This window comes from Pantherophis guttatus, chromosome 3 (assembly GCF_059756535.1).
Source record: "Pantherophis guttatus breed Tessera chromosome 3, ASM5975653v1, whole genome shotgun sequence".
Taxonomy (NCBI): Eukaryota; Metazoa; Chordata; class Lepidosauria; order Squamata; family Colubridae; genus Pantherophis; species Pantherophis guttatus.
The window spans coordinates 48,150,811-48,176,604 of record NC_142065.1 but is presented as its reverse complement, the minus strand read 5'-3'; the positions used below and the strand labels follow the sequence as shown (position 1 = coordinate 48,176,604).

Below are 25,794 nucleotides of genomic sequence, written 5' to 3'. Positions count from 1 at the left end.
CCTCTGAAAGCCTCTGAAACTGAGCTTGAGGAAAAAAGCCTCTGAAGGTCTGTTTGGGGACTTCTTTTCTGAAGCTTCGTTTCTGATGCTTTTTTCAGCCTCTGACACCTCCGTTTGAGAAACTGGGTGGGGCTACATTCAGAGTATAAGACGCACCCAGATTTTCACCCTCTTTTTGGGGGGAAAAAGGTGCGTCTTATACTCCGAAAAATACGGTATTCATCTTTGGCAATATAGTATTGTCATAAACTCAACACAAATATCATCTAAAACAGGAGTCTCCATCCTTGGCAATTTTAAGACTTGTGGACTTCAACTCCCAGAATTCTGGAAGTTGAAATCCACAAGTCTTAAAGTTGCCAAGGATGGAGACCCCTAATCTAAAAAGTAGCTGTGCTTGTTTGCAATTATGGTGAAACATTAGCATTTAAAGATGAAACATTATTTGGTGGAAGAATAGGTATATGTTGTAAGAAATTCCATAGTTCAGCCACCAGAGGGCAAAGTTAGATCACTGTTTCTATCACTGTTGCTACTGCTGAACAATTTCATATGCAGGGTCTACTGTACCACAGTATTTCTCATCTTCATCAACTTTAAGATTTGTGAACTTCAACTCCCAGAATCCCCTAGCCAACATTTTAGTTGGTGAGATTGAAAAACACTGGTCTACCAGATTTGGGTTGCAGAAACTAAAAAACAAACCAACAAACCAACAAACCAACACTAGATGGAAGAGCTACTTAGAATTTTAGCTGTTCAGATTTTGCAGCACAGTATCTGACAGGCTTACCTGGAAATCCAATGGAGGTGACATTTCAAGGGAAAGACTGATTTTTTGAACCAGAGTTTTATAATGGTTACACTGATCCCCTATAAGATCCATCTGCCTTGAACCATTCAGTTTGGCAGTCAAATATTAATGCTAAAGCATGAGAAGCAGAAGCAGTGCTTTTCCCAGAATATATTACTGAGGGAAGCCTTTCCTACAAATGAGAACATTTCTCTTACTTAGGCTTGGTGATCATTAATTCCCAACTGGCTGGAAAGAATGAAATTGCTAAGGAAATATATCAGATTAGAACTGAAGCATTTTTGGGATCTATGATACCTGAATGGAGAGTCCACTGCATAGCAAAATATGGGAAAAAATTAACATTCCCCAAATCTCCCAGTAATCACAATGGTACCTGTGTTCTCATATAAGGTCTCACAACATTCCAGCTGCTATTTTTCTTTTATATCATTTGATGCTTGCAAGTGCCATGCAAAACCGTGTGATGATGGTGTCTGCTTAGAAAAGTTGCTTATCTCTGAGCCAAACATAATAGATATTTTGTGTTTGTGTCTGTTTGTGTCTTAACATATTGTATGAACCTAGCCATTTTTTTACATTTACAATATGTGAACCTAGCAAATCATGGCTTATAAAACCTTGATTTAATTTACTGAACCCATTCACTAAATCAACATATCTGATCCCCTAAATGCAGACACCTTCCTTTCAAATGTGCAGTATTAAATGTTTCCATGGTGGATTTAATTCCTGATAATTACTCATTAACATCAGATGTTTCAGACTTCCTCTCAACAATTGGTAGTTTTCAAGTCATTCCATGCAATTATAAAAAGGATTTTATTGAACAATAATGGTATCTACAGTTCATGCATCTACATTTTAAAAATATTATCAGCATGCATTTTACATATACAAAAAGGTTTCGAGCATCTCAGAATCTCCCAAGACCTATTTTTCCCTTGTTCTTGTTTTTCCCTCCATGAATTTTATGGAAATGAAAGTGGATGATAGACAAAAGCACCATAGATTCTTATGGCAGTAGCTGGTACTATGGCATGCATGAAATTTAATACAGGCAGTTCTATAGTCAAGCAAGCGAATTATAGCAAATGTAATTAGACTTACAGGAACCAAGAAAGCAATGCTATTATAACAAGGATTTAGGATGCACCTTTTATTGGATTATTGTGCTGAAATGGGAACATACAGAGTAGTACAAGCCTAAAATCCTCAGTTCTTCATTATATGCTGACTAAATATCTTGCTTGAATGATACTGAATCTTACCAACCGTTTTAATGCTTATGGTTCTCATTGCATTTTATTATTATCTAGAAACATGCCTTCAAACAGTAGCATTGTTTATATGCACTCAAGCAGCACATGGAAAGGAATATGAAATATGCATGATGAAAGCATTGAGTAATGAATTGCATTGCGCTATAACAGAAGAAAGGGGGAAAAAAAACCTGTTGGCTGGAAAAGGTTAATAATATGCAGTGTGTAGGAAGCCACAAATGGGGCTCAATGCCATCAGAAGTTTACATAGTAAAATGTTCTTTTTTTCCTGAAAATGAAAAAGATACTCTTTCTTCCCACCCCTCCAGGATGTGATATGAATGAAGCTTTTCTATTGATGTAAGGCTGCCCTCAAACTGTGAGAAAATGTTAGGTTTGAAGGCTCCGTTACTCCTTTTAATCTCTCAAAGTGCAATGGTCTCCAAATCTGAGGCGGAAATATTACTTAAAATCCTTCTGCTACCACAGCACTGATTGCAGAACATTAAGAGATTAAATAGGAGCATTAGAACAAAGTAAAAATGAAAAAAAGATGGTGACAAAGGGTCTTGCTGAAACTATTTAAGTGCAAAACTATATTTTGGTCTTTCTGGGGGCTAAATTATGACTATTATAAATAACAAGCCTCTATTGGGGTTGGAAATATAATGGTGACATTTGACGTACAGCATCATGATTAGCTCAATATGCAATTCTTATGTGTTGCTAAGCTTGTTGGAGTTTTGATTCCTCACTGGTAATGTGTGTTGTTGTATTGTGTATGTTAAAACTAATGGACAAGAAAGAAGAATAAACAAAATGATGCTACTTAGTTGGCAACTAATACCTGGAGAGTTATACTGTCAACTAACTTGTTACTGTTTTCTCCATTGGTTTTGCTTTTTTTCTGTTTCCCGAACTAATCTTTCTAATAGTTCCTTGCTGGGTGGTCAACTCTTTAATCTGTTTTAGTTTTGTTTGGATTTAGTCTCATTCACTGCCACTACACACATGCTACAGTACTTTTTCATTGCAGTCCCCCTACATGGAAAACTAAATCCCAAAGGTATCCTAGCTGGCATTGAATTTCTAATGCTACACACACGAAACACTTGTAAAGAATAATACTTCTGTACTGCTCATCAAAGAGAATGAGCACCACCCAACAGCATGACATGAAAACCGGGTAAGTGATTGCTGAAAAAATGAGAGTGCGGTAGAGAGAAAGTGGGAAAGAGGTAAGCAAAGATTTGGTTGGCCTTTGCGTCGTTACTGAATTGACTATTATAAACAAGACCTCTGCGTTCAGGTTACCAATTCTCCCTACATTATACCACTGTAGAAGCTCAGTCAAATGAAGCAGTAAAAAAAAAGTGAGGAAGAATCCTCATTGTGCCGTAGGATTGCAGGAAGTATTTGGCCCTGTTCCTATGATGGAGGTGGTCTAAGGAAAGAAACAAGTGTAGTAGTTAAATGTCTATGACATTGGCCCACCGCAGGCATAGTGGGGCATCTGAGGGCATATGATTGCGACGGATCTCATTCCCATCCAGTCTCAAGACTTGTAGCTTGGAAAAATTCATGATGTCTACAAAGCTGCAAAAACTCTTGATGGTGAATTCTGGGAACAAAAAGAAAGAATTATGTCTCATTTACACTTTTCTTTTATGTAGCTCAAGAATTAGGTGTCACATTCTTATCAACAGAGGCAAATCTCATTAGCTCAGATATCTTATGTAACTTCAGGGATTAGCTAGTTCAAAGGGAGCTTCAGTTACTCTAAAGACATAAATCAGCATTCCTCTCCTAATGCCTTCCAGAACTATTGGATTAAACCCCAAAATTTCCTAAGTCAGTATGGATTTTGGACATTATCTTGGGTATTTTAGACCTTGAGGTCTAGTAGGTCTGCAAGGCAACAATGGTATTATGGATTGTGGTGTAAGGTAAGGCTATTAGTCTCCCTATTGGGTAGAGATTGAAGAAGCAACAAATATATAATGAGCTATGCTTGGCCTTTAACTATTGATACACAATCTAGGCTGCACACATCTGGATGACCATCAGATGGCAGAAAAGAAGCCAGTGTATATCTTTGCTGCCATCTAGAGGTTGAGATTTTCAGCCCAAATATGGTAGCTCAATTTTTTATGTAATAATAGCATTTCTGATCAAGATTTTATTGGGCTAAGCAGTGCATTTCTAGCTGCAAAGTTGGGGCTACTAGGAGATTAATATTTAAAACATTTCCATATAAATCATAGAAAAATTATTTGAATTGTATAATATGCTGTTATAAATCCAAAAAAATTGAAACTAGGATAATTTTCTTCCACAACTATTTTCATCATGAAAGCCCACCTGTGCCATTTTCCTTTAATGATATCAATGTACCTATTCAAAGCAATTCTTATTCATAGGTGATTAAAGCAGCACATAATTCATGAAATATGTATGTAATATATATATAAGCATCATTGTTACATTTAATTGGAGGCTTTTATCATGAACATAGAATCAAACAAGTTAAAAAGGATCATTAGGTTATTAAATTCAATTTCATATTAAATAAAAGTCAAAATCTCCTTTGAGTCAAATTGACTCCTAGTGACTACCTGGATTGAGCCATGTTTTCATGGCCACAGTATAGACTAGCTATGGAATATGGGGAGTTGAAGTCCAGATATCTTAAAGTTGCCAAGGTTAAAAAAAACACTGATATTATTCCAAGATCTTTTTTTTTATCACTTGTCAAACTAGTAATAGGTTGCGTTCTAAGAAGCACTCAAAAAGGCTAATGAAACATAACTAAGAAAATAATATTAAAATGACAAAAAATCCATTTAAAACCAAAGTTGAAAGAAAGTATCACCACAATGGGTCAGAAGCAGTTTAAAACTGTATTTAAATAAACCAAGGGGAAAAAAGAAAACCAGCAAGCTTTACTTTAAGACCTGTAAATTGAAATAGGCATCATTCAGGCTTTGGAGCTGTCAACTGAAAAGCTATTTTGTATGTAGAGATTAGCTTGGGTTCTGGGGAGAAATAAATAATTTACTGAGAAACTTCAAATGATATATTATGGGAGCAGTGTTTTATTAGACTACTTCCGTGAAAAAAAAACTTCAGAGTTTTAAATAATTTATTATTTTCTTATTCACTATCTCTTCTATTTTCTTTTGGATTGGAGTTTAGTTTTTAAATTATTTGGGCAGGAATCTCTTTGTGGATTTAATCTATCTGTACTATTAATGTTGACGACTACTGAATTAAAAACGTCATAGGTAATTGGGAGATATATGTATTGTGTTGCCCAAAGATCACAGAGGCCTTGAAGAATAAAAGTAACTCAGAAGCTCTTTATCTAAGAACCAGTCCTGTTTTCTTCTCTGCTGTTCTTAAGTGATGGTTTTTACAGTGAAATTCTGAAGGCTTCTAAGGCAGATTGATAGACAGATATATGCTGGAGGGAATAAATTGTATTGCTCCTTTTAAGCAGCCAGAGGGAATCCAAGGCCTAGTTATTTGAAACAGATTCTACTCTTCATTAATCTTGAATGCTGGTAATTGTGTAGACAAGTCCTTGCAGTTACCTTGCTAAGATTTCAGAAGTGATTTGCCACTGCCTCTTTCTAAAGGCTGAGAGAGTGACTGGCCCAAGGTCACACACACCCTCCCCCGTCTTCATGCCTAAGGTGGGACTAGAATTAGGTGGGACCTAAGGTGGGAACAGGATTACAGGAACTGGATACAGGTAGTAGTCCTCAATTTATGACCACAATTAAACCCCAAATTTCTGTTGCTAAACAAGATAGTTGTGAGTTTTGCCCCATTTTACGATCTTTCTTGCCACAGTTGTTAAGTGAATCACTACAGTTGTTAAGTTAGTAACATGGTTGTTAAGTGAAACTGGTTTTCCCATTGACTTTACTTGTCACAGGAACATTACAACCGTCATGAGTCAGTTGCCAAGCGTTTGAATTTGGATGATGTGACCATGGAGATGCTGCAATGATCATAAGTGTGCAAAATGGTCATAAATCACTTTTTTCAGTGCCGTTGCAACTTCAAAGTCACTAAATGAACTGTTGTTTGTAAGTGAAGGACTACCTGTATGTCTAGTCTGATGAAGAAAAGGACTAAGAGTAGACTTCCAATATCTAAGGGGACTTCCAATATCTAAGGGGCTTCCACAAAGAGAGAGAGAGCCAATCTATTCTCCAAAGCATTTGAAGAAGCAATGGATGGAAACTTATCAAAGAGAGATCCAACCTAGAACTAAGGAGAAATTTCCAGAACAATTAATTACAGCTTGCCTTCAGAAGTTGTGGGTGCTCCATCACTAGAGGTTTTTAAGAAGAGTTGGATAGCCATTTGTCTGACATGATATAGGGTCTTCTGTTTGAGCAGGGGCTTGGTCTAGATTACCTCCAAGGTCCCTTCCAACTCTACTATTTTGTTATTCTGTAATCCCCAATCCTGCAGTGTTGTACAGAAATCAGTCAGTCTGTAGGTCAATTCTGCTACACTCTTTTTACATTCAAATTTGACTTAGGTAAAAAAAAAATGGTTGTTGATGGTAATGATGAGGAAGAATGAAATACAAGTAGTCCTTCATTTACGACCACAACTGAGCAAAATTTCTGTTGCTAAGTGAGACGTTTGTTAAATGAGTTTTGCGACATTTCTTGCCACAGTTGTTAAGTGAATCACTGCAGTTGTTAAGTTGGTAACCCAATTGTTCAGTGAATCTAGCTTCCCCATTGACTTTTCTTGTCAGAAGGCCACAAAAAAATGGTCACATGACCAGCAACCGTCATAAATATGAACCGGTTGCCGTGGACCTGAATTTTGGTCACCTGACCATGGGGATGCTGCAAAGTTCTAACTGTGAAAAATCATCAAAAGTCACTTTTTTTCAGTGCTGTTGTAACTCTGAATGGTCACTAAATGAATTGTTGTAAGTCGAGGACTACCCGTATGCTTTACAGATCTTTAGTCTTTCACTTTCTACAAATAGTCAAATCAGACTTGGCCTCATTATGGTTTGAGTGAAGATAAACCAATGCCATGGACTGGAAACTTCACTTGCCCTTTAAATGTCACTCGGTAGTCAAACTACATTGGCTACATGATGGCTGAACAGTTTCTAAAAGAAAAACCATTAGCTGCATTTTAAGCAGCAATATTTAGAACTATTTTTAAAAGGTAAAATGTAAGGAGGAGCAGCAATCATCAGGAGTGGGAACATTAGGGAGTCTAACATAACTTCAATTTGCTATATAATGACATATTGAAGTAGAGCAATTTTTTTTATTTGCTTCCATAGTAAACTGTAACGGGGTGTGTAAAAACACCACTGGCACAAGTCCTCCATTCTATTTTATCAAATTGCTGTTATTTTAGAACTCGTCAGTGTATGTGCAGAACTCTGCATGTTTCTACAGGACTACCAGAGAAAGTAGAATAGTAACTCACGCCATCTGTTAAGCCTCGTGCTGCACCCAATGATATACAGGAGTTGGGAAAAGGCCTGAAATGGGAAGCAGGCATTCTCTTTTAAAGAGAGCTGAGAGCTTTTGGAACCTGACTTGCTACACACTGCTGCATTTTTGCAGTATTACAGGCCTTGGGCCAAACGGTTCTGGCCCAAAGCCTGTTTGCCTGAATCTAATATAGTATCCTACTACAATGTTTGCAACAGGACAAACACTGTATACACTGTTTTCAAAATGCCTTCATCCTTCTGCAATAACTATTTTTTTGTCTCTAGCCTTCAAATTTTCAATTCAGAGCCTTAGCTGAGATTACAGTTTGAACTCTGCAGATGAGTTGAAATGAAAACGGGTGAAAGAAAATGGACTATTTTCATTTGAGAGGCCAAAAGAACAACAACAAAAAGATTCATATAAATTAAAGCAAAAAAAAAAAAAAAAGATTCTGCGTCAGAGATAAAAGTCAGCTTTATCTTAAAAGCCTAGCAACTATCAGGTCTATATGCAACTCTAATTTTGCTCCTGTGTCTTCTTGTTCTGCTGTTTTCCTCTTTTACTTTGGGGAAGAAAAACAGCAACTGTCTTATGAAAAAATGTTAAAAATATGTCAAAGGTTAACAACAGAATTCCTTGAAAAATGAGGTAGTCCATAAAGAGGGCGAAACAATTTAATTGTCTGTCACACAGAGTCAGAGATTTGAAGAAAAGTTTGTGTAACTTTTATAAACTTTCTCCATGACTTGATGATACTTTTTTTAGACCTTGGCAGGAGTAAACTTGATAAATGCAATAGGCACACTGATTCAGAGGATTTTAAAGATTAATATACAACTAAGACCAGAGGTTTTTCTTTTGGGATTGATGGAAAACAATTGGGGGAAAAAAAGTCATAAACTTTGTTTTCTACAGTGCAACTGCAGCAAGATTATTGTAAGATGGAAAGATTCACACTACTAATAATGGAGGAATAGGTGGAAAGAGGGTAGAACTTGCCAATATGGCTAAATCAATTATTTTGTTTGTAGAAAAGACATAAACAGACATCAAAAGTCATCACTATTGAAGATTAGACAGGCTACATAAAGAAGAGGGATATGTTGTGTAACCATAGACTAAGAGGCAAAGTAATAAGCAGGACTAATTACTGCTTTCAAGATGAATTGAAGCTACTGTTTGTATCCTTTTTCTTTCTTTTCTATTTTTCTTTTAGTTTTTCCCTTCCTTGCACTTTTAGCTTTCTTTGATTTTTTTCTTATTTTTTCTTAGTTTTCCAACTTTTTAAAAAATTCTTTAATAAAAATTACACATACGTACACAGATAAATGCAACAAGTGAGAACCAAGAAAAAATAGGAGGGCACAGTTAATTTGTCTGAAATTCATAATCAGTAAAGATGTAGGAATAACTCCAAACTGATTTGGGGTAAAAGGACTTTATTTTAGAGCTGATGCCACTCTGGAAATGAAAGCTTAGCCAGAGATTGGCATCAGAATGTCTACTCAGCTCCCAAGCCCACCCAAATATTTTTTAAAAGGGGGGGAATCTAGTGAAAGATCTTGGTAAATTCTAATGATACATCTAAGATTTTGTCAACATCTTGTGCTACATTTTGGATCTTTGCCAGGGACTGGTCCAGACAGACCTCTGATGTAAAATGTCCCCCATCTTCAATTTACCTGCTAAGGATCTCACAAATTGTGGATAGACGTTCCACTGGTTAGAAGCTATAGTCCTTAGAAGAAGAATCTGAATTATGTCATCAGTTTATGATTTACTAATGACTATCTCATTGAGTTTTTAAAAGGTGCTTTTCTAAAACCAGCAAAAATTGCAGTGTGGTTGTGCTATGATTTGTGCTAGGATATCTGTAATTGTGAAATATGATTGCATATTATCAGAATATTCTTATATTGGCTTCAGGCTTTTGTCCTTCCTGATGGATAGAAATGCTTCTGAATACAGTTTGTTACAAACTACATTTCCTATTTAAACTGATTTCTACAGTCCATAGTTAGTTTGAAGTCTTGCTTTATCAACTGATTACACTAAGAATATGCCACAATCTCCTTTGTTTAGATAAAACGGGACTTGGCAAACTCAAGCTCCAGATTTTCTCACCTTCTGTGTGAATTTATGGCTTATTTCGGCTTATCCGCCTAACAATATACCAGGAGTGGGTAATGATGTGGTGTGATTGGGCTGCATTCCAATGGACAGAGCCAGGATTAAGTCTCATACACTATGTGTAAAACATATGGTCTTGTGCACTCAGACCTCACATTCACAGATATACACATTTTTACGACTTCCATTCTCACACTAAATCTGTTAATATATTTTTTATTTTCTCTCACTTGATTTCTCTTCTTTCTCCCTGTCCCCCCAAGCATTCAAACATATACACACAAACTGAACAGAGATGGTCTCGTAACAGGGAAGACTTTAACTCCTCTTTCTCTCTTACATCCCTTCTGCCCAGCGATCCAATGCTAAGTAATAGAGCTACTTTGCAGGGGGTGGGGGTGGGGGGTGGGTAGCTATTTTGGTTGTACTGGAATCACTGGGACAGAACTTAAAATTAGTAACAGGGGAACAGTAATGGTTCCCTGTGTCCAGATGATCTGGGCAGTGGAAAAAAGAGGTTGAACTCTCAGGGGTCAGAGGTCAAGTAAATGAAGCTATACTTGACATGCCTTTATAAGGCAAAGTAGTAAATAACCTTATGTTAGCCTCAGTTAGAGATAAAGAAATAATTAAAACAAGCCAGACTGCTGTCTCTTCTTCAAGAGGTGCATGAGACACAAAGCCTATGGTGGATTTGTCACTAAGCTTGGAATGCAACAACCAAATATTTTCTCCAACTCAAAATTATTGTTTTTCACCTGTTGTAGATATCTTATTTGTACAGAACCAAACATTTTAGAAAAATCAAGCCTATAAAACATTATTGCAATCAGAATTTCAATGCAGTTAAAATATTAAAAAATAGGGAAGAGAGCTCTGTGCATGCATATTTAAAGCCCCATTTGAATTTAGTAAGGATTATTCCCAGGCAAGTAGATATAAAACCAACGCTTAAAGTAGCAGTCTTAACACATTCATAATCTGGTGTGAATCTCATTTGCATTCCTGGAGGTTCCTGTTAAACCAACATATATGAACACTCAAAACTATGTCAGAAAGATAACTGATGTGTTATTAATATGATCTTTCTAATGTTTGTCTCCATTGATCAGTGAAAAAAATGAACTTTATATTGTACATTAATCATTTTAAGATTAGGAATAACTTTTAGCTCTCTTTCTTATCCGCTTGCTTCTACTTATGCTGTCATTTTTGAATTACTTAACTCACCCATCATAAGTTTTAGCTACTAGGCAGTATTTTCTTTTAAAAAAAACCTCTTTTACCTACACTAATTTCTTTTTGAAATTTGAGTATGTTACTGACTGGTATCCATGATGACTGGGATTATGTCATAAAATGCTAAATGCTAAAAAGTCAAACTATAGTTCCCCTTAAGGCAAAACTGCCATTGGATATCAACTGTCAATTTGAACTTAGAAAATGTATCTAGATGGAAAATATTGAGAGAAAATTAAGCCACAAATGAGGGCTGTGATAGAAAAAAATCATTGTATCTCTTGCCTTCTACACACTAACACAGCGGCCCCCAATCTTTTGGGCACGAGGGACTGGTTTCATTGAGAGAGGTTTTTCCATGGACTGGAGGGGACATGGTTTCATGTGCTGTCTGCATCCCATGGATGGGGCTTTGTTTCTGTGGACTGATTTCTGGCATGTCGCAGACCAGTGCCAGTCCACGGACCGGGGATTGGGGACCCCTGCACTAACAGAGCAGGGGTAGGATTCAGAAATTTTAGCAACTGGTTCTCTGCCTGGTTGCTGGGTGTGGTCTACCTGGCTTCCTGCATGTGTGTGTGTGTGTGTGTGTGTGTGTGTGTGTGTGTGGGCATTTTTGCCCTTCCTCCCCAGACTCCAGAGGCTTTCCTTGAGCCTCCGGGAAGGTGAAAACAGCCTCTGGGCTCTGGAGGCCCTCCGGAGGCCGGAAACAGGCCCGTTTTTGGACTTCCGGTACTTCTGGTAGGCCCATTTTCACCCTCCCTGGGCTCTGGAGGCTTTCCTTGAACCTCCAGGAAGCCGAAAACAGGCCCCCCGCGCTCTGGAGGCCCTCTGGAAGCTGGAAATGTGCCCGTTTCCGGACTTCCAGAAGCCCAATTTTTTGCCCTCCCACTGCATGGGCCCTGCACTTACCTGGCATCCAAAACAGGCTGCGTGAAGACTCCTGGGAGGGGCGGGGTGGGCGGGGTCACTAGTCCTTGCAACTACTGGTTCGGTGAACCAGATTAAAATTAACATCCGGTTAGCCTGAATTGGTTTGAATCAGCTGAATCCCACCCCTGTAACACATCCTTCTCTAAATGTAGTGGCTTTCAAATGGCTGAAGAAAATGAGCATTGCCTTCAAACACCTTAGAGTAGTATCAGGAACTACAAAGTCTGTATTACTTTGAAACTCTGCCCCCACATCCTCCTTTCTAGCTGTGCTTCAATTTCTGATGACAGTGATTAAAGGAATGATCTTTTCCTGTGTCAGCGGTATTGGCTGATGGAGAACAGCTCCTCTTGCCCACAGCAAGTCTGCCATTCTTTGATTCCTTTGTTCTTAGCCATCCTCCTTCTCATGAAGGACCTGTTTAAATATACAGGTAGTCCTTGACTTACAATCGGTCGCTTAGCGACCCTTACAAGTTATGACTGACCCCAAAAAAGGAGATGTATGACTTGGATTTGAAGTTCTAATGGTCGGGTTACCTTTGCAGTCATGTGACTGAACTTCGGACACTCAGCACTGTGGCCACATTTATGGCCATTTGCAGTATCTTGCTGTCATGTGACCGCATTTTATGATAGTGTTAGCTCATTTAATGACTTCGGCATTTGCTTTGGTTTTTGTTAAGGAAAGCAAGAGAGCCGTGGTGGTGCAGTGGTTAGAATGCAGTACTGCAGGTGAACTCACTACTCACTGCCAGGACTTTGATCCTGATCAGCTCAAGATTAACTCAGCCTTTCGTCCTTCCAAGGTCTGTAAAATGAAGACCCAGATTGTTGGAGGCAATGTGCTGACTCTATAAACTGGTTAGAAAGAGCTGTAAAGCACTATGAAATGGTATATAAGTCTAAGTGCTATTGCTATGTTCACTTAATGACTGCCGCAAAAAGTCATAAATTCAGTTTGGTCTCATGACTGTTGTGACATATTACCATAATGATCAAGCTCCATGATGGCTGTATGTTGAGGTAGTCCTTGACTTATGACTATAATTGGGGCTGGCACTTCCATTGCTAAGGGATGCAGTTGTTAAGTGAGCCATCGTATGACTGCAACTGATTTTACAACCTTTTTTTGCCACAGTTGTTAAATGAATCACAGAGTCAATTAAGTGAAGCCAGCTTTCCTCATTAACTTCACTCGTCAGAAGCTGTCTGGGCATGTTGCAAATGGTGATCACATAACCCCAGAACATTGCAACCTTCGTAAATATACGCCAGTAATCAAACACACGAATCTCTGAACTTTGTTGTTTCCCTGCAGACATTCCATTACTAAAATAGGTGACATCATCAGTGCAGTGAATAATCACTAAAATGAATGGTTGTAAGTTGAGAACTATCTGTTGTGGACTTTGGAGAACATAGAATATTCCCTAAACTGAAAAATCAAGAGAAGAACTGACCTGTTGCTTTCTGGTTTCAATTTCCTGTACTGTCATTTTGTGCTTTGACCAAAACAGGAACTAATCAAAGAGAAAACATTTCCCCCTCCCCAAGGAAAAAGAGAGAAAGAGCAGTTGTGTGAGTGGGAAGTTTATCCTTATGAATCTGTTTTAAAACACCCCCCAACCCCCAAACTGTTCAAGGTTGTTTTATGTACTTTCTGACTAAATTTGCGAGAACTGCCCCCTTTTCTTCCTCCTTATCATATGGGAAAGAAAAACTTCCAGTTGAGGAGAAAGTCATATTGATTGTCAGTTTTCAAGAACTTCCAGCAGCTTTGCTGGATGCCCCCTCTGTGGTTCACAACCAGCAGCCAACCCCAGGGGTGAAATGTAAAATTTGTTACTACCAGTTCCATGGGCGTGGCTTGGTGGTGGTGGGGTAATGTGACTGGGTGGGTGTGGCCAACTTTTTTCTTTTTTAAACTTTTCAAAGCATTTTTTCTAATGCTTTGAAAAGCCTCTGCCGATCAGGCAACTCAGCTGGGATCGTCAGAGACTTTTCAAAGCATTTTTTTAACCACCTCTTCGGCCAAAAGGTTGCAGAAAAAAATGCTTTGAAAAGCCTCTGATGATCCCAGATGAGCCGCGTGATCATCAGAGGCTTTTTTTTTTACTTTTAAAAGCATTCTTTCATCGGAAGAGGTTGTAGAAAAAATGCTTTTAAAAGTTAAAAAAAAAAGCCTCTGATGATCGTGCGGCTCAGCTCAGCATGGGTGGGTGGGGTGTGTGTGTGCAGGGATTTTTGCTACCGGTTCTCCGAATCACCTGCTGCCATCGCTATCGGATCGGGCGATTCAGTCCGAACCGGGAGCATTTCCCCCCTGGCCAACCCCCTCCTCTCTCTCTCTGTCTGCTTTTCGGGCTGCTTTGTGAGAATCCTGTAAATTCTCAGGAACAAAGCATTGGGCTTCAGGCACCACTTTTTCCCAGCTGGAAGTTTGGGAGTAACCTTTCTTCTCTATTCATTGCCTTAACAAGGAACAACTGAGATGTATTTCAATTGTTCAGATAGCAAGCCTTGTCTCATGTCAAAATTAGATTGCACCTCTGTCTAGTAACCTCCAGCCTCTCTTTTATTTGTAAATCTCCCATGTTTTCCTAGTACTTCTTCCATCTTTGATTTTATCAAGGAAAAAGCCATTAAGGAGGCAGAGATGGGATAATTGTACAGTGATTTTTGAACATTGCATCCAAGAAAGCAGCTGATATCCTTTTACCTAGTTGTTGTCATTTCAAAACAGCTTATCCACCCAATCTATCCTGCTTCAATGCCACCCCATAATAGCTCACTGTTCAGAACATGAAAGCTCACCATTTATTTTGTTCCCTTGAAGGTAAAGATTTTCAAGGCTTGTACTGACTCGTGGGATCTTCTGAAGCTGGTTATAAGAGAGGTCAAGTTCCAGAATGCTGCTTGTGTTGAAAGCATTTGGGGAGAGGCCTTCATTTGTCAGGATGTTGTGAGACATTCGTACGTACAGCAATTTAGGGGAGACCTTGAAGTAATCATCAGGGACTGCATTTATGTGATTGTGCTCCAAATAGAGTTGTTCTAAGGAGCTTGGAAGCCCACCGGGGACTTTTGTGAGCTGGTTGTAGCTCAAATCTGCAAGGATCAGAGAGTTTAACCACTTGAGATTTGATCCCATTTCTTGTATATGGTTGTGGCTGAGATACAAGGCAGTAAGGTTGTCTAAGCCTTCAAGAGCATTGGATGGGATCTTGGAGATCTGATTATAAGCCAGGTGAATCTCTCTCAGTGATTGTGGCAAGGGGTGAGGCATTTTAGTCAGGTTGTTATGGTCAAGGTACAACCTTTCTAAATTCTTGAGCTTGGCAAAGACCCTCTTGCCTAATTTATCATTGGTTATTTGATTGCCATGCAGTGCTAACCACTCGAGGTTGGTTGCATTGTCAAAAGCTCCCTCTTGGATCGCCACAATTTGGTTATTCTGAAAGTAGGCATATTTCATTCGAGAAGGCACAAATGGAAGATACTTAAGATTGCGAGTATCACAATACAAGGCAGAAGAGAAATGAGGGGGGCATTCACATTCTTGGGGGCACTCCCTAGAAACAGGTGGTTCAGGGACAGGCTCTCCGACATAGGATCCAACTGGCTCAGAAGAGTAAGAAGAATATGGGGGAATCTCATCTTCATAATATGGTGAATAGCTGTAGGAAGATTGGCTGCGTAAATATTGCTGTAACCAGAATATGTCCTCGTACTGATCATCATATTGGCTCAAGGATATTCCACAGAAGCCAACTAGGATCAAAACAGAAGCCCAGTGCATTGTGCTGCAAACTTTGGTTTAACCTATAGAGTACAGTAAGAAAAAGAGAGAAAAAAAACAACCATCAAAAATATTAACTCAGGAAAACAAAGCCACAGTAGCAATAGCACTTAGACTTATATACTGCGTCATAGTATTGTACAGCACTTTCTAAGTGGTTTACAGAGTCAGCATATTGCCGCCAACAATCTGGCTCCTCATTTTACCAACCTCAGGAAGATGGAAGACTGAGTCAACCTTAAACTGGTCAGGATTGAACTCCTGGCAGTAAGCAGAGTTAGCCTGAAATACTGCATTCTAACCACTGTACCACACAGCGCCTTGCTAATTAGCAGCTATTAATGTGTATAAAAGGGACTGAGATCACTTATGAGTTAAATATATATGCTTTTAATACTTACTAATCTGAGTCAGGTTTATGGAACCAATAAAAGCAATTATTAGATTTTTAATGTCAGGCATAGAGACTTTAATTTGTAAGGTTTATAAACTATTCCAGTCAAAACCAACTCTGAGAAATATATAATTCCCTTCTTTGTAGATGTAGGAGATGACCTCTGGAAATACCATTTTCAATTTGTATGTTAGGACTGTATTTTAAAAATGTTCCTTCCCAGAAGAGTAGACTAAAATCATTTTCTCAGTATCTTGGTTTTACATGCATGCACACAGACACACTGGATATGATAGAAATAGAGCATTGTGTTGTAGTCTATCCAATTCTTAGAGAAAAGAATTTTGATCTAAGAACTTTCCTCATATTGCTTATCTTCTTTATTCTCTGTCTTTCCATATACATACCTATGGTTTTATCAGTGTAGAATGTAGCAGACCAACAAAACAGCCTATTAAGATGCTGAACTCACCAGCCTTCTGTAGTAGGGAGTGAACTATCCTGAACACAACCACTGAATGAAAATCTACGGATGGAGCAAGTGAACTAAGAGTAAGAGAACTAAGCAGGCTTCATCATAAGAGTAAGAGAACTAAGCAGGCTTCATCATTCTTTTCTTCACAGCAGAGGAGGTATTGAAAGAGCAAGTAGGACTTGCCCTTTCTTTCACCATTGTTACACTGCACATCTCTTCACTCACATAATTTCCTGGAGTTCCTTGGAAACAAAGATGCTTCTTGGATATGTAACTGATGGAAAACCCCTCAGGAGCAATTACACCCAACACCTCGGCCACCATTTTCAACCTGGCAACCAGGTGCAAGGTGGAACTATAATGAAAAGCTAATTTGGATCTCTCAGACACCTGAGATGGACCATCTTAATTGATCTACTATATCTACAGAAGTCAGGGAGAGCAATGAAGATATGTTTGACCACAAATTGATGTCTGTGTCCTCCATTTTCAGATCACATGTCATATTATAAGAATAAATTCCAAATGTATGGTCCTATTTGGGATATTGCAGTATAGGATGCTATAAACAATAAGGATTGAGCTTCTGTTTCATATTGATAGGAATACCAATAAAAGAGGGGTGCATAACATGAGGTTCTTGGGACTTGGAGTACAGGTCAATACTTCTTTCAAGCACTGTAATTTTTAGTGTAACAAAAAAGAACTTTGTTAAGCAGACATGTTGTAATGATTTCAATTGTGTTTAAAATAAAATGAAATTCAATAAAAAAAATTACAATAATCCAGGTTTGTCTTCCTTCTATTTTTTTTTTATTGCAACCTCATTGTACCACTCAAAAAAGTCTTCACCCTGAAAAATGTTGCATGTTACCTTAAATGTCTTCAAGATGCCTTGGCAACCTCACCAAGTGAGCACTTTAAGGAACACAATTAGTTTCATGTTACTTATGTTACCAGTTATATCAATGTTCTTCAAGGGAATGCCACTCATTTGAACTGGATTGCAGCTCATGTCATCCCTGCCAATTTGATTTATGCGAATTGACAATCCACACATTTGTAGAACATCACCTTGGAAAATCTGATTAATAAATCTTTGATATGCTGATTGAATTTAAATTAGCCAGTTAGCAGCTAATGGACCAGTATACATCAACAAAAAGACTTCTTAAAATAGCAAGGATATTTGAAAAGATCAACATTGTTTTAAGAATAATGTGCAAGTGAGAAAAAAAATAGCATTTAAGGAATGAAATGAGGAAACATAGACTTCCATCATCTCCCTAATTCTGGTCAGTAGAACTAAAGTATATTTCAGCTCCTTTGTACTAATAAGTAGAGAAACTACTTTCTCTACTTATTAGCTTGAGGAACTCCCTGGCATCTAGAGTAAAAAGTCATGTTGGGCAATTACTTATGCTTGAAAGCTTGTAAAACTGTCATTTGAGTTGACTAAAGATAGGAGATCTGTGTTAACTCTCAGCCTCCCTTATCATTGGTGTACTGGTTGGGGGTTGATGGAAATTATTATCCCATCATACCAGAAATTCTAGGAGTTCCACATTATATTATTGGATTATTTCCCCATTATATTTTATTTCAAAGGAAACTTCCTCATTTGAATAAGAAACTATGTCTTCATCTAATCACTGTTGTGCAAAACAGTATACAAAAATAAGAATTATTAACTGATGCCAAACTTCATTTCCTGAGATGTAACAACAAAGATGACAAGATCTGCATTCTGGTTAACCTTACATTTGACTAGGATGGTTATCTATTTTAGATGATACATTGTAATTTTTTTCTTTAGGTTCAGATTGACAGCATCATTATAAAAGTTGGCAACTTCTTGCCATCCTATCAATATCCTTCTTTTAAAAAAAGTTAACAGCTAGGTGATTTACCTTAATGATCAGTAGCAATGCATTCCTTATTTATTATTTATACATTCCAATCTCTATTTATTGTATATATATATTTATTCCATCTTTCAACTGTAGTTTCAGAGAAATCTATAAGATGAATAAAAGAATGAAAATATGAACACTGAAATTGAATTATATGAAAGACCAGAAAATAATAAATACAATAGAAAACATAGCAAGATTGAAATTATACGTGAAATTCTCAAGAAAACAGAAATAATTTTGCCATCATCAGAGGAAAACAATGCAGGTGCCAGTTCCAGGGAAGTCCATTCCTATCACTGGGCACCATGACAAAGAAAGTTGTTGGCAGAACATTTCATCTCAGAAACTGAAAAAAGGATTTAAAGAGAATTTTGAGATTGAGAATGAAGAAGACACTGTGGTCGCTCCATAAACTGAGTTGAGGTCACTTTTGGGGGATCTTCTACTGTATATCCATGAATATAGGGACTTTTGCATTGTAAAAAGTGCTGTGCTGTTTGCTTCCACTATTTTCAACATGTGGAAAACAAATTCAACTATAACAAGTGTCATAAATTTCCAATGATCTCTTCTTGCAAAGGAAGCCTGACCCTGTTACACAGTGTCCTTGGAACTTCTCAGTGTTTGGGGAACTGAGAACAAATACCAATATGTTATTGTGGTAGGGCGGGAACTGCTTCAGTGGATAGACATATTTAGCACAGCACATTGTCTAGAGTAGATGTAGGCATCAAAGGTTAATTGAACACAGTCCCTTATTATAATACTTTTATTTGGCTGGGCAGTCATCAGATTTCTGGAATGTCATTGATATTTGAGCAAGAGAGTTTATGGTAAATCTTTCTGCATTCTTGCCCATATAAAAAGAGAAAAACAGAGCAAATCGTATGTATATTGAGCACATATATAAATATGCGCACACATACATCACACACATATAATATGCAACATGTAACATACAACTTATATTTTATACAATGTATGTAAATATATACACAATCACATATACACAGTAGATACATATATACATACATTGTGTGTGTGTGTGTATATGTGTGCACATGGCAATGTGTGTATACTATCTAGTGGCTGGGTAGCATAGTAACTAGATACTGTTCTTTGAGATGAATCCCAACTGGATTACCAGTAGGGGTCTTTGGGCAAAGATTCTCTGACACTATACCTCCCTTCTTTGGATATGAGAGTGACATGAACTAAGAGATTTATGCCAATTTGGACATAATCTGATTAACAACACCTGTATCAGATGTTGGAAACCAAGACAAACCAAGACAATCTCATGAAAAATGGGCCATGGAACAAACCATACATGGACAAAAGAAGAGATCCTGGAATCTATGGCATGCATTACTCTGACTAGGTGGCTCAGTGACTAAGATACTGAGCTTGTCGATCAGAAAAGTCGGCAGTTCGGCGGTTTGAATCCCTAGTTCAGGTCTCCTGCATGAGCAGGGGGTTGGACTAGATGACCTCCAAGGTACCTTCCAACTCTATTACTGTTACTGTTAATCTTACTGCTATTATAACAGTAGACTTAATGAGAAGGGAGATATAAAATGTATGAAGGAATGATGGATAGACAAAAGACCTATATCCACAGTGAGATACAGCTAGTTACCCTATTTATCAACATAGCGTAAGAGGAAATTGCTGTCACAGTTTGAGGTAGACCAACTACATATTACACCCTGTATTGAAGGAGACTAGGAAGAACAATTGGATATGCAGCCAATACTTGACATTGGAACATCACAGCCATTCCCTCCACTACAATGCACAGCAGCTGATATAAAGCATAAAATCATGGATAAACTAACTATAGTCAACCCTCAAGACTAATTATCAAGACTGTGGAGACGTTCCATCAAATAGTATGCTAGAAGATGTCAATAGAACTCTCATGACAATCCTTACTATCATCATAACTCAAACCAATGAATTGGTATATAGTACAGCCATGTAACCCTGGAGAACAGCACTACAGCTCTCCACCCCCTTGGAAAATAAGGTTGGTAGCTAAAATCAAGGCAACTCAAAGAGAAATTAGTCAGCTGTGAAACTGCAGAAGGGTGTAGAAATGAAGGATAAGGCTCAGCTACTGAAAAATACAAGGGCCTGATTCTTTCAGAAGCCCTAGAAGCTAAACAAAGACTCACAACACAGCTACAAGCTAAAGATATACTGTACCCCAGGGAAATATAGACCAAGATGATAAATGCCCTGTTCTCCAAAGAATCATCCAAAATGTACTCCCAACTATAGTGCAATAACATAGTAACAGTAGACCCACTAACAGCAGAAACTGAACAGTACTCCTAGTACATATGTAAAATAAAATGAGTGGTTGGACTTTTCTAAAGACATTCCTAAAATTCTGTTTTCACTTTGCTATTATGGAGCGCTGAGTGTAGATTAATGAGGGGAAAAAATGAATTTCAACAACTGTAGAATCAGGCTGCAGTATAACAAAATTAACAAAAGTCAAGGGGTCTGAATACTTTCTGAATGCACAGTGTCTATGATTTAATACACTAACTTGGGCAGGGGGGCATCAGTCCTGCAATTTATGTAAAAAAATGTCCTTGTGACAAAGTAGAAACAAAGCATGTATAATGTGAATGACCATCCTAGCCAACAAGTTTCCTTTCATGCACATTAAAGTAATTGCAGGAAGAACGATTTTCATTCTTATGTATGAAAAAGCTGTAGAATATTCCTAACTGAGTAATGCTGCAGTTATCCATAAAGCCTTCCAGAATGGATTCCATATTTTTCTAATGTTCTTATGTTGACATATAATTCTGTGGCTTGCCAGGAGTAGAAATTTATGGCTTTTTAAACTTTTTTTTCATTTGAATCCTGTATAGTAGACAAAGTAGATATTGCTATTTCCCCTTGAGCTTCTCACTATTGTTTAAAGAATGAGAGATTGAATCCTCTTCTATTAACCTCTCATGTTAGGCTAGAAAAGCTTTTCTAGATGGAAATCTTGGATGAGAATCCTCCCAAGAGGAATAATTAGTATATTCCAAAACAAACATTTTGAGCACAGGTGGCAAAAATTCAGTTCAAAGACAACAGAATATGAATGAGGGAGCATGTTGTAAAAGAAGTCAGCAAAGATTTTCTTCACTGCCAACACTTCATCTTGTAGCATCCAGCTATAATTTTTTTCATGTGTTGCAGGAGAATTTAACATAAATCACTCCAAATGAACATTGGAGCCTATAGGCACTGGCCGTGCTCATTTGCAAAGTGCTCTAGAGATAAAATTATTCTTCTCAGTGGTGACCTGGATGCCACAGAACATACAGGTTCAAACGAAGATGTCCAATGTCTAATCTACTTTTATGAAGTATTTACCAGCATTTGAGGCCTAAGAATATGAACAAAATGCTTGAAGTTTATATTGACTAAGGAGACTAAGATAGATCTATTTCGGACTTATAAATCCTCATCAGTTAGCTACACCCTCATCCCATGTATCCTCCCTGTAAAGGTACAGTATTTGTTTTCTTTCCTTTTCGTAGGCTTTATGTGTATTTCTCTTTAGCCAGGTTCTTCCTACGTAAACCAAGATTTTTATGCAGCCCTAGTTCAGTGAAATCACAATCCACTAGTTTCTAGGCTTTTTTCAGGCAGCCAGCAAGCACCCTGCTTAGTCTCCCAATGGGCAGCAGGGTGCTTGCTGGCTGCCTGAAAAAAGCCTAGAAACTAGTGGATTGTGATTTCACTGAACTAGGGCTGCATAAAAATCTTGATTTACATAGGAAGGACCTGGCTAAAGAGAAATACATACATACATACATACATACATACATACATACATACATACATACATACATACATGCCTATATGTCTTTACAATCTCTGCCCCCTCGTAACTGATTGGTTTTAATAAAAGGAGGTTGATTAGATGAGCCCAGAATGTGGAAGATATAATTCTGTGGAAGGGGCAATTAATGGATGTCTTACAGGAGGCAGTATTGCATCTGCTGCTCAAATAATTTGGACCTTTAATCTGGATTTTTAATCATTTGGGAAGCATGTATCTTGGTGATCAAAGAATGCCTATTGTGCATAGAGAGGAGGAAATAGATTTGTGATGCTTTGTATATAGCACTGCCAGCCACCAAGACCAAAAGGCAAGGGATTGTTGATGTGGCACCCAAACTATTTAAAGGCACCAGAGTGCCTGTCCCTCCACTATATGATCCAATAGGTCTGTAGGAAGAATGGGCACACCCCACTTGATCTTTTAAAAAGAAAATGGAAAATTAGACTAGGAAGTGGTAGTTAGAAGAACACATAGAACTTCTTTTTACAAGGCCCACAAATTGGAAGCAGGAAGTTGTGCTGCTATCTCTAAAATGTCAGAGGCTCTAGCCAAATAAGTATCACAAAAATTATGCAGCTGTAGTCCATTTAGTTATTATTATATTTATTGCCAGTATTTGCCCATCAAAGAGTTCACAACTATATGCTCACAATTACAATAGATGTCTAGCCTTGAAGCAAAGGAATAATATTCTTTGGAGAGAAATATAATTTCACAAAAAAATGCTACTTAGACATATTACGTCTGCTTTTTATTTGGCTTAGTAACTATTAATCATCTGTTTTACACCGATTCCTACTAATTCTGAATAGACTCTGCTTGCACGTACAAAAAGCTCTTACAACTATATCTGAGGAATTACATAGGTTGTTTAGACTAAATGCTGTAGGGAAATTTGATGTGCAAACAGCTTTTCAGTAAATGCCACTTCTCATACCATTCCAGTGTCACTTTGCCCAAAAAAAACAAGACATTCCTCTCCTTGCTTGGAAAATGGACTTGTGCCACTACTGTCCACATTGAAAAAATGAAGTATAAAGGTTGCTGTGTTGGCCATTAGAAAAAACACTCAAATCCCTTTTATAGAACTTTTTTAAATGCCAATTCAAATATTAAAATTATATGCAAGCTTCCGAATCCTCATAACTCTTGGTCAAGCTACATGGTAATCATATGAGGTGACCAGTGAATTGATGTTCGAGCCATTTCATCATGAGATGGGAGGTGGAAATAATCAACCAGCATTGGCTTTAGGCTACACCTAAATGTCTAGCTGCTCTGATTTGACCATATTAGCTGTACCTAAAATTATCTTTGGTGCAGCCTGAATTCTTGTTGAATCTCTTCCGTGTGAGTGTGCGGGTATCAGAGAACTACTACTTAGAGATTAGTACCTAGCAATTGGAAGGCAGTTATTCTTAGGAATCATCTCCTTTCATTCAGTGACATAAACTATTTTTCTTTTACAATAGGATCCTGCTGCTGAATTCCATATTCTTTGAGTTACATCTCCTTCAACATTTTGGTTAAAAAATGCAGGTCAATGCAAATGCTTTATCATTAATCATTTTCCCCCTCTCACCTCCAGTTTTTTTTTTTTTTACCTGGCCTGATGAAGAGCATTAAAGTACTTTAAAATTTGCATACTATTTTGTGACATTTCGCTTGGCTCAAAAAAAAAAAAAATTCTACACATCCTCAAAACAGTATTAAGAAAGGGTTCTTCTCTACTTTATTACTCCTGGCAGGATTCTCTTGCACAAGTTCTCCTTCCAATCCTACATTTGTGGAAGTTGCATTGCCTTCTGCTTATAGATATCCTTCTACAATCCAATTATATTAGCTATTGGATTTATATCATACTGATTAAATGAACACGTTTTAATTAATTGATCTGAACTGAAATTCTGATTTCTTGCCTGAGATGGTCTGATCATTTCTAGTTATAACTCAGTACTTACTAAATGTTAATTCCTCTCTATAGTTTGATAATCTGCACCAATAATCTGAGGCAGATGGTTACAGTAACAATGCAGCCAGAGTGATTTGAGCATCCAGTGGAAGGAGACTGAATAGGGGGTCTGGCAATATTGGCAGCTTATTTCATGTCATTACTTATTGCCAAGAATTTTGCAAATTATGCCCCCCCCCAAACCTCACCATTATTAGCAAAGTGAAAATGTCTCTCTTAACCTAAAACATTTGCACCCTTTCAATATACAATTCATATTTTATTTCATGCTGACCACCAAGATTAATATTTTACCAGTCCATGATAAGAAACCAGAACTATTTTTCTGGTGCAGCATACCAAGAATTTCTTATTAATTTACAAAGTATGTGGTTGAAAAATCAACTCACCTATACCCAGAGACTCCTTTTTCCAGAGCTTCAGTGTTTGACTGTGTGATCCTCCTGGGTACTAAAAACCATGTGTGTGCAAGTTGCAATTTGCCAAGCTTGGTGCCCGCCCAGACTCTTGATCAAATATTGGAGTGGCCTCTAAGCAGCAGGCAGTTTGCAGACAGAGTGAAGAGACCTTAAAGCGTTTGGCGTTATAAATAATCCAAGATTTTTTTTCCTCCCTCTCTTTGCAAAAGGTTTGGCAATTTTTTCATCCTCTTTCTGTTTAATAGGTTAGGGGAACCTTGTTTTTAAAGAGTTTGTTCAAAAGCTGCCTGAATTTTCTATCAGGAAGAAACAATGAAGCTGGAAGTAATTGGGGGGTGGGGGGTGGGGAGGAGATGAGGCTGAAATTTGCTGCTTCAAACTTGTGTTTTCTCCTAGTTATTGAAGTGGAAACAAAGATACGAAATTGCAGCTCTCCCTCCAAGCACCAGGATTCTTCAGTGTCCATAGAGAGGTTGACCAACCAAATGTAACTTAGAATGTCATGCTGGCCATGATCAACCATTGATTTGTCTTAATTGGTATCTGGCTCCACTGAAGCCACATGCTGGGTTTGGTCATCTGGTTGGCTGGAGCCAATGATCTGAAAGTGTTGAAGGTGTTCTTTGTAATAACTCTGGTCAGTTTTAGGCTGCTAATTGCTATAAACCTCAGCAGGAGTGGATGATTAATCAAGATGGTTTAACCAAGTTGTCTAATGAATCTGGATGATTTTCTGGAGAATCTTATATGTTAGCAGCCATTCTGTACAACACAAAAGATGGCTAGGCAGTTAACATTATGAGCTTATCCACACAGCTCATTAATGTGTTTTTCTTCTGTCTTTAAAATCTCTTGCCCTCACAACATACATTCTATTGTGCAGCCTGAAGAAAGCCAGTAGAATGGTTGCTGTAACATAGGAGTGGCTAGTGCTGCTGTGGGGACAGCAACATGCTATACAGCAAATAAGGAAGAAAGAGCCAGGTACAGGAGTATTTTGTGTTCTTCAGAGCTTGCTGCCTATTGGCTAGTGAGGCCCTGGTTGAATAACTATCTTTCCCTCTTCTCTTTCCACTATTCACTGGCCCTGT

At 37.9% G+C, this 25,794-nt stretch overlaps 1 protein-coding gene across 1 annotated transcript; it reads right to left on the bottom strand.

The window, feature by feature from the left end:
• Positions 1-1,617: 1,617 nt before the first annotated feature.
• FMOD (fibromodulin) lies at positions 1,618-25,033 on the bottom strand. Its single transcript, XM_034414527.3, has 3 exons — positions 24,674-25,033; positions 14,684-15,691; positions 1,618-3,697 (listed from the first exon to the last, which is right to left on the bottom strand). The coding sequence occupies exons 2-3, from the start codon at positions 15,666-15,668 to the stop codon at positions 3,546-3,548; spliced, it is 1,137 nt and encodes a 378-aa protein (XP_034270418.1). The 5' UTR covers positions 15,669-15,691; positions 24,674-25,033; the 3' UTR covers positions 1,618-3,545.
• Positions 25,034-25,794: the final 761 nt, after the last annotated feature.

Excerpts from the sequence above, each read along its gene's own strand:
- FMOD (XM_034414527.3), bottom strand. The coding sequence starts at position 15,668 with ATGCACTGGGCTTCTGTTTTGATCCTAGTTGGCTTCTGTGGAATATCC. Across the intron at positions 3,698-14,683 it reads TCAAGGGAACAAAATAAATG|AATTCACCATCAAGAGTTTT; the intron begins GTGAGCTTTCAT and ends TTTTGTTCCCAG.